The sequence below is a fragment of the Mizuhopecten yessoensis genome, unplaced genomic scaffold (assembly GCF_002113885.1).
Source record: "Mizuhopecten yessoensis strain PY_sf001 unplaced genomic scaffold, ASM211388v2 scaffold9887, whole genome shotgun sequence".
Taxonomy (NCBI): Eukaryota; Metazoa; Mollusca; class Bivalvia; order Pectinida; family Pectinidae; genus Mizuhopecten; species Mizuhopecten yessoensis.
The window spans coordinates 357,631-367,182 of NW_018408272.1; the positions used below are offsets into that span (position 1 = coordinate 357,631).

Below are 9,552 nucleotides of genomic sequence, written 5' to 3' on the forward strand. Positions count from 1 at the left end.
AGGAGGTATCTAGTAAAGCAATGTCTCAACATGTATTCATTAATTACTTTCACAGGAGGTATCTAGTAAAGCAATGTCTCAACATGTATTCATTGATTACTTTCATAGGAGGTATCTAGTAAAGCAATGTCTCAACATGTATTCATTAATTACTTTCACAGGAGGTATGACATTTGCCAAGAGGATGCGAGACCAGAACTACCTGACTATGCTCGACCCGTTCCAGGAGGTTTACGGCAGCCAGGTGGTGTTCCTTGTCTACATTGCCTCTATATGGGGTGACCTGTTCTGGACTGCCTCAATACTGTCAGCCCTAGGTACAGAAGTTTGTGTAGAATTGTGTAGACAAAGCTGTATGAATTATTTGACTATATTACCTTTTGTTCCATCTTCGATACTCAAGGTGTTTCACTCACTAATGCTCTCTGCACCCCTGGAATATGTCATAGCAAAATTGAAGGCTCAGTATGCACCACCTTGTGGATGAGACTGGAAGTCTACTTTGATCCTTTGATGTACATCAAAAGAATCTGTCAGTTGCGTAACAGAAACATTGACTGGCTTTAAAGTCAGGTGTAGCTGGTCTGTGATCTTCAAAGGACAGGTATGTATCAGCCTAGTGATTGGTCAGATTTTTTTTTACCTGAGAACAATCGAATAGCTAGCCAAGTGCCTTCAATTTTGCTATGACATACTCCAGGGGTGCAGAGAGCGAAAGTGAGTGTAAACCCTGGGGTATCAAGGGTGCTTTTGGTCAGGTGAGCACCATTGTGATTTCACAGATCTGACATCTTATATGACAACACTGGCTTTTCTGCTTCAAGAACTTCATGAACTGATGTTTGGAGCTTGAAATAAATTAAGTTTATAAAGCATAGGAAGTCACTTAAACTGATGTGAAGTGACTGAAATAACTTGATAAAGAATATAGCTACTTTATTGAAATGAAGATATAAGTAACAAATGTTAAACATTTGATGTTATCACCCTGCCAAGCTTTATTTGTCAGCAATGACAATGTTGTTATGGGACCGTAACACCATTTGCTAAAATGTGAAAAAATTACAGAGCAGTTGAACCAAGTTCTAATATGAATATTTTTATTATCAGGTACCAGTCTGAGTGTAATTTTGGATTGGAGTCGTACCGTTGCCATAGTGTCATCATCGGCCATCACTGTCGGGTACACCATGATTGGTCAGATGATATCGGTGGCCTACACAGATGTTGTACAGCTCTTACTTATCACAGGGGGACTGGTGAGTACAGATCTTACTTATCACAGGGGGACTGGTGAGTACAGATGTTACTTATCACAGGGGGACTGGTGAGTACAGATGTTACTTATCACAGGGGGACTGGTGAGTACAGATAATTCTTGTCACAGGGGGACTGGTGAGTACAGATCTTACTCATCACAGGCAGACTGGTGAGTACAGATCTTACTTATCACAGGGGGACTGGGGAGTACAGATATTACTTATCACAGGGGGACTGGTGAGTACAGATCTTACTCATCACAGGGGGACTGGTGAGTACAGATCTTACTTATCACAGGGGGACTGGTCAGTACAGATATGACTTATCACAGGGGGACTGGTGAGTACAGATCTTTCTCATTACATGGGGACTGTTGAGTTCAGATCTTACTTATCACAGGGGGACTGGTGAGTACAGATCTTATTTATCACAGGGGGACTGGTGAGTACAGATCTTACTCATTACATGGGGACTGGTGAGTACAGATCTTACTTATCACAGGGGGACTGTTGAGTTCAGATCTTACTCATCACAGGCGGACTGGTGAATACAGATATTACTCATATTACTGCTTATTTCTTACAGGGAGGGACATGGACATCCTAACTTACAGGGAGGGGCATGGGACATCCTAACTTACAGGGAGGGACATGGGACATCCTAACTTACAGGGAGGGACATCCTAAAAGTTCTGGGGGTTAACCCTCTTACTTTCACTGCAACCCAGAGAAATGTTTTGACAAAACAAATTTAAGGGCATGCAATGAGTTATATTTGATTGGATAGAGGTAAACAAAAATAATGACTAATTGCTACGCTTATCCCTTTCTTTTGAAGAAGCGACACTTGGCTTCACAGGCAGTCAATTGTAGCATGCTGCCATTCAATTCTTTTGATCTACATCAAAGGATCTCATCCAACAAGAGAAACGATGAAAGACAGCCTTCAATTTTGCAGGGGTGCAGAGAATATAATAAAAGAGTGCATGTCTTTTTCTGGTGCCATTTTGGGGCTGAAATTTGAAATGAGGGGAGCTCTATCTTCTATAAGTAAGCATACATTTTTATGAATATTTCCATAAGGAGACACTTGATATAGGTATCCATTATTTGAAAAAAACCAGACACTAACAATATGCTTCACCATGACATTTTTTTCAGCCATGTTTTGTTTAATAGTAGCATGATTGTAAGAATGCACAGTTGAGATGGAAGCCTGCTGACAAACCAGGCCAGAGAAAACTATTGTATTTAGTAGCAATACCTCTTTGACGTTGATTCATATTTTTCTGCTGCTTTCTCAGGTTCTCTGTGTCCCGTTTGTGTTGACAAATGAAAACGTTGGGAACATTGTCGATACAACAAGTGACTGGATTGGCCAGTATGACACCAACATTACAAGTCTGTGGATAGACCTTTTCATTGCTATGGTAAAATATTGCTTCGTTTTACCTGACTGTATGTTCTATTTTCACTTTTTATGTTAATATGGAAATTATCCAAAATTATTACAGGGCCAGAAAAGTTATATACCCTTAAAGATAATAGGTGTATTTAGTTTAAACTTTCTTTTATTGAAGTATTTCAATTATATACATATATATGCAATATATATATATATATATATAGCATTTTGTAACAAAACACAAAATAGGAAATAGAAACAAGTGTCTTAGACACTTATGTAAATCTATCACCTTGCATAGGTGTATTTGAACAGCTGTGCACATGTTCTTGCTTGATATGGAGTTGAAATTGATTTAAATGGGTTTCTTCTTCCATGCTCTGTTACAGACATTTGGGACAATTCCATGGCAGGCCTATTTCCAGCGTGTGTTGTCTGTACAGGGTGGCAAGGAGGCTCAGATACTGTCAGTGGTGGGCGGGGCTAGTGCCCTTGTGCTCTTCATTCCCTCTCTCCTGATTGGTGCCGCAGCTGTCAGCGCTGGTATGCATGCAGCTTCAAAGAACCTTTGCTTTATTTGGGAACAGTTATTCATATTCAACATTTATTCTTTATTGAAATACATTGAATGATTTATCTTTTTTTTTGTAATTTCCTTAATTATAGTACTGATGTTAATCCCCATGCCATTTACAGCAGTATTATACAGTGGGCTATATTCGATTAGCTCCTTCCAAAATGCTAACTTATCTCCAATCATTGACAATCACTTACAATCATGGACAAGAATTCTGTAAACCAAGTATTTTGTTTGCAATTTTTGAAAAAGTATTTTAACAAGGATAAATGTTTATTTATTTTTTATGTTCAAGGGAGATGACTCCATTGATCTTAGAAAATGTATTAGTATTGCCAACAAATGATCTAATGCTATTATACTTCATATTGCAATATTTTGAATATTTCATGCAAAAATTTGAATAAATTCAATATGGAATTTGTTTGGGAAAACATTTTATTTCCAAATATGAGAAATAAGTTATGCTGTATTATTGACAGACTGGACCAACACAACACTTGGCATGTCACCCATGGCAGCCAATAAGGCTGACATGGTGTTACCCTATGTGCTTAACGAGTTCACTCCTGTACCTGTCGCTGTCATAGGTACGTTATGTCATTGTTTATTTCAAAAAGTGGGTTTATTTCAAAAAGTGTGTGTGGGGGGAGGGGGGGGGGAGTTTGAATATATTGGATCAAATTGGGTTTGTTATTTAAGCATTAAACAGCATTCTGTTTTGTGTTATGATCTATAACACGAAACAGGATTGCAGACAAAATCAGTTATGCATTAGTGCAATATGATTATTTTTCTGAATCCTGTTCCGTGTTCTAGGATGTGACCAACTAGCACAGAATAGAATGCTGTTTTATGCTTATATTTACATTTTTCATTTCGTCAATTTTCATCTCGAAGTTCACAGCACACTTTTGAATTCAAATTTTGTTGTGTTTGTTTCACAGGTAGAACAGCCCATGGAATGTTGTCTTGTGAATTTCTCTGTAAAAAAAATATATTTTTAATCAATCTTTATATGCATGAAGGGGTGAATATTATTGAATCATAGTGGGTTTTTTGTTTTGCTTATCTGCGTGTAAGTGCGAAGGGGAATCGCAATCTGGTAGTTAGTCGGACCTGTTTTTCATCACTACGTCTGTGTTATGGTCTCGTACTAAGTTACTGGCCTTGGTAGTGTTATAAAGTAGCAATGCATAGCAAATGTAAATATTATGAGATATCATCACAAATGACAGTAATTGTATTTAAGGATTTACTTGAATATTTTTCATGTTATGACGATGTGGTTTATGATGAGAGTACACTCCGGNATTTACTTGAATATTTTTCATGTTATGACGATGTGGTTTATGATGAAAGTACACTCCGGTTTTTTGTGTTAAAGCTCCATAACATGGAAAATATATTCAAGTCAATCCTTATAACTTAATCTACTTTACATAAGTGGAAATCCACTTTTATTGATGGACTCTTTTCTCTTAGAAATTATTGCGCTGCTGTATCAGCCAATCAAAAGCGACGTTACAAACGGCGACGTCATTTTTCTATGTTATGGGCTAATAACATAATTTTTTAAGCCAACGAAAATGCTTGTTACAAGCAAGATTAAATTATAAAGCATTAGTTGTTCTGTTGTCAGGTTTGGGAGCTATCAGTGCTGCCGTCATGTCATCAATGGACAGCTCTGTCCTGGCATCGAGCTCTATGTTCACCAAAAACATCTACAAACAGCTCCTACGACCAAAGGTAACAGTTCAAACACCCAACACATCCATTATGGACAAGGCTTCCATGGCTGCCTCAGTATACGTACAATCTATCTGTTATATATATCTGTGACTGTGTATATAAAAAAATATATATATTTCTAGCTATTGAAATTAAATATTATGGTGCCAACAAATTAACTAATGCTATTATACTTCATATTGCAATATTTTGAATATTTCATGCAAAAATTAGAATAAATTCAATATGGAATTTGTTTGGGATTTTTTTCATAAAATTGTCACCCTTCACTGGAAAAATGCATATTTGTTCCAGTGTTAATTTTTCCATTGAAATGAATACAGTATATATATATAGTAAGCTGTTAACTTATAATTAATGTCACTGTTATGATAATGTGGGCCAAAAGGTGTAACTGAACCTTCCTGGTACAACATGAAGTATTGGAATAATCGATTTGGTCATTGTGTAGTGGTTAGTGCCCTTTCTTTCACTATTTTGATATGTGATTCCCTGAACAAAGATGAAAATATTGAGTCTCTTTCCAACCACATCAGTTTTTCTGGGTACTCTGGTTTCCTTGTACATAATGTCCCACTGTGTGCTATGATCCAATGCAACAAGAAAGATTAGTCTAAGTTGAGAGAACTTGTTTCATAGTTGTTGTAAAATAGATACAGTTTTTGGGAGAAAAATGAGTATTTTTTTAAAAATATTCCATAGCAAATAACAATGTCAACATTAATATTTCTATATGCAGGCCTCTGACACAGAGCTGATCTGGATTCAACGCTTGGCCATCCTCACCATAGGAAGTACATCAGCAGTTGTCTCCCTTGTCGTGCCAGGTGTATACGGTCTTTTCATCTTGGCAGCAGATGTCGTCTTTGTCATTATCCTGCCTCAGTTGATCTGTGCAGTATTTCTGAAGTGGACCAATGTGTATGGATCTGTGACAGGATACGTCATCGGGACATTGTTACGGATCGGTGCGGGAGAACCCAGTATCAACCTTCAGCCATTTATTTTCTATCCTGCATACGAAGCTTCTGCGGGACAGAATTTCCCTTTCAGAACTTTTGCAATGGTTTCATCTCTTTCGATCATTGTTTTCATCTCCATATTGACTAACGAGCTCGGCCTTCCGATGGCAAAATCTGGTAATGCCTATACCCTACATTCGCGAGACATCAGTTCAGAATACGCACCTGAAAGTCATACAAATTCATTTTGTACAAAATTAGACCAACAAAATCGACACACTGGATTTACGAACTGTGACCACACTATCCAAACTAATGTAGATTGCTCTAATTACAAAGAAGATGATTTTACAAACTGTACCATTGAGAATCATGAGGATGCTGTTTCAGACTCAACAGAGATTAAAGACGACGAATTTACGAACTTTAAGCAAAATAGGAAAATAATTTGTGGAATAAATTCTTGTGTTGTGAACAAAGACCAACAGCGACAGGAACTTATCCACTTAAAAACAAGTCACATATCAAATGAAATGCAATGATTATTTTAAGTACCACATTTATACCAGGCCCCACGAACCAATCTTAAGTCTAGATTTGTTTTAAGTTTTAACTTAATGAATCACAAATGACGTCATGAAAAGTGACGTCATAGATGTGATTGACTAAGCAAAAACTTTAGTCTTATGATTGTTTCATGATCCCAGGGTCTGGTAATACAGTGTTAATACCTAGTTAGAAAAGGACTTCAGCTGATATCTAAAAACCTAATACATGTTTCATTTAAAGGAAATTGGATTCACAGTCATCACTGAAAGCTGGATATATTTATGAGTTCTTAAATTTGCAAAAAGCAACTTTTGAGAAAAATCTGAAAATTGACAAAACTGTTCTAGTACTTGTCATCAGGTGATCGTTGTAACTCCTGATGCATGTAACTCATTCACCCCTGAGATTTCGTATTGAACTATTCAAACCTTTGAATTGGAAGAGTTCAAATGTGACTTCAAGGGTTAATGAGTTAAAGGATTTTGCCATTGTTTGCCATTACACTTCTTATAATTTGAGTAATAACTAGAACTGTAAATTAGAAGGTGAAAAACTTTTAACTATACATGTCTTTTATACATGTCGTTTTACAGAATCACATGAAATGTGTTCAAATAAGAATAAAAACATGTTAAGTGCATTAAAAGCAGTACTTTCTAGTCAAAAATGCTCTAAACTTTGTAACCTGTACACTCATGTTTGTGATAGAGACGGTTTTACATTATGTATATAAGTTATTTGCAAACAATCATTGTGTAGTGTAAATCAAAAAAAGTCAAGTTCTATTTTTTGTTTTAGTGATTGTTTACGCTCATTTGTGCTATTTAGCATAAAAATGAAGTTAAAAATATGGATTTATAATGAAATAAACCAAACATTTTTTTATGTTCAACAGCAGTGAACATATTCTGCTCTGTGATTTGAGTTCTGTGTTCATATCCAATAGCAATATAAATATTGAAATTGAGCTTTCATTGATAAATATGCAAGACCACACACTTGTGTTTTTCTAATGAATCAGAAAGCACGAGTTTATTGCGGGGACGAATATATTCACGAGGGAATATATACGTCCGCGCAATAAATGAGTGCTTTCTGATTCGTTAGAAAAACACAAGTGTGTGGTCCTGCTTTTATCACATACCTTCCGTATTTGGTAGAGATCGATACAAAGATTTTATAAACTTTGATATTTTTTGCAAATACCGGAAACTTTTCAGTTCGCCATGACAAGGGGATTCCCATAAAAAGTAGTTCGGCTAGTAGGTAAATACAACATTCCGTATTGCGCATGTGCAATACAGAACGTTGTATTTCATGGTCAGAAAATTGCTTGTATTACTATAACAAGATTCAACAGGTATGTGATAATATACTGCTCTGCCTAGAACTGCCTTCCAAAGCTATTTCCTTTTGATCTTTTTTACGATAGCTAAGTGCTGTGAAATGTCAAATTCAACACAGCAGGGGTGTCCTATTCTACTGGCTGGTAAATACAGTACCATATAGCTCGCTGTACTGTGAACTGTAGTTATAATTACCAGTACTGTTAAATAAACATAGGTGGTTACTACACTAGTTTTAGTAGGCTAAAGGGAAACGTTAGGCTGGCAAGCATATAATGTATTTTCAGTTACAAAAATATTGAATAAAGTCAGTAATAATGGACTCATCCAGATCAATGTATGGAAGAGTCTACTAAAGTTACCTAGGGGTGAAAGGGTTAAGAAACTTGCCATGGAAAGACACAAACTTCGTCTCCCACAGAGGTGGTCTCTTATTCAAACTATTAATATATATAGTCAAAATTGGGATCCCTTCAGGGAGAAGATTGCTTTGGCAGTTTGACTGCAGAAAGTAACAGAATGTATGCTGCAGCATTTTTGTTACACATATCATGAGCGAGCAAATATCAGACCAGCTAAAGAGTGCTAATGTTTTGTCTCATCTGTTGGCTTTGATTTAAGATATCTTTGTAAAGTTTTTATTTTTCTACACCTTGGTGGTTTTTAAGTATTATGTTTTTTATTAAACTTTTATCATTAATGTTATGTATGCATTTATAATTGCATTTGGATTTTAGCAGGAAGTATATATTTTCTGAGTAAAGTGTGCTTGCTGATATGTATGTGCTAAGACTAATTGATTTGCAATTGAAATACAGTATCTTTTTTTGTGAAATTGATAGATTACTCGACGTTCATTTTGAGGTATAGTGTACTTGTTTACATGTTACATTGTTTTCAGACATCATTTATTGTACATGTATACTGGTTATATTGTACAAGGTTTTTTTACCCTTTCATCCCTAGGTAACTTTAGTAGACTGTACCATACATTTATTTGGATGAGTCCATTATGGTCTACAGTGGTGAAAGGGTTAATGAAGTCCTATGTCTTATGTTAATGTCATGTTGCAGAAGTAAGATAACTGCAGTTGTATCGCATATTGTCCTCAAAAATACCACTTGCATTGTATCGCTAAAGAGAACCTGGTATGGATTTTGAAGAGTGCTGTCTGTTATACATGTTTTACATAGGACTAGTGATTTAAATCTTACTTTGGTCAGCAATGAAAATTTTTATAACAAGATAATCTGGCATTCAGTTATAAGTGTTTTTTTATAACATTCCATAGATGCATTTTTTAGAGTTAGTTTGATTGATAGACTGGTAAGTTTAAAATGCAATATTTATATGTACTAGTCAGATGTCAGGTACATAAGATATTTTTTGTTATGTGTTTTTTTATGTTGTTTTTGCTATAATTAATTTAGCATTGTAAACAGAAGCATTGTGTTTGTAAAATTGTGTCTACAAACACAACATTTTCATGCTTTGTGACATTATTGTTCTTACCTAAGTGTACAGATTTCTTATTCATAACTGTATTTGTTGAAACGATCTGTGGGCCAGTTTTCATGAAATTGTTCTCGTGCTCAAACTCATATTCTTTGCTCAAGCCCAATTTCTTGTTCCAGTGTTAAATTGATAAAACATCACATTTTGACAATGATTTGGATGAATCAATGAAGGGGGGGGGGGGGG

The 9,552-nt window shown here is 35.8% G+C and overlaps 1 protein-coding gene across 1 annotated transcript in view; it reads left to right on the plus strand.

Moving 5' to 3' along the window:
• Window positions 1-7,497, plus strand: part of LOC110458980 (high affinity choline transporter 1-like) — a 14,850-nt gene extending 7,353 nt beyond the window's left edge. Inside the window, exons 4-10 of the mRNA XM_021510993.1 lie at window positions 162-317; window positions 1,111-1,259; window positions 2,564-2,689; window positions 3,054-3,207; window positions 3,724-3,831; window positions 4,884-4,990; window positions 5,733-7,497. Of these exons, the coding sequence (XP_021366668.1) occupies window positions 162-317; window positions 1,111-1,259; window positions 2,564-2,689; window positions 3,054-3,207; window positions 3,724-3,831; window positions 4,884-4,990; window positions 5,733-6,497 (1,565 nt within the window). The 3' untranslated portion in view covers window positions 6,498-7,497. The remainder of the gene's footprint in view (window positions 1-161; window positions 318-1,110; window positions 1,260-2,563; window positions 2,690-3,053; window positions 3,208-3,723; window positions 3,832-4,883; window positions 4,991-5,732) is intronic.
• Window positions 7,498-9,552: the final 2,055 nt, after the last annotated feature.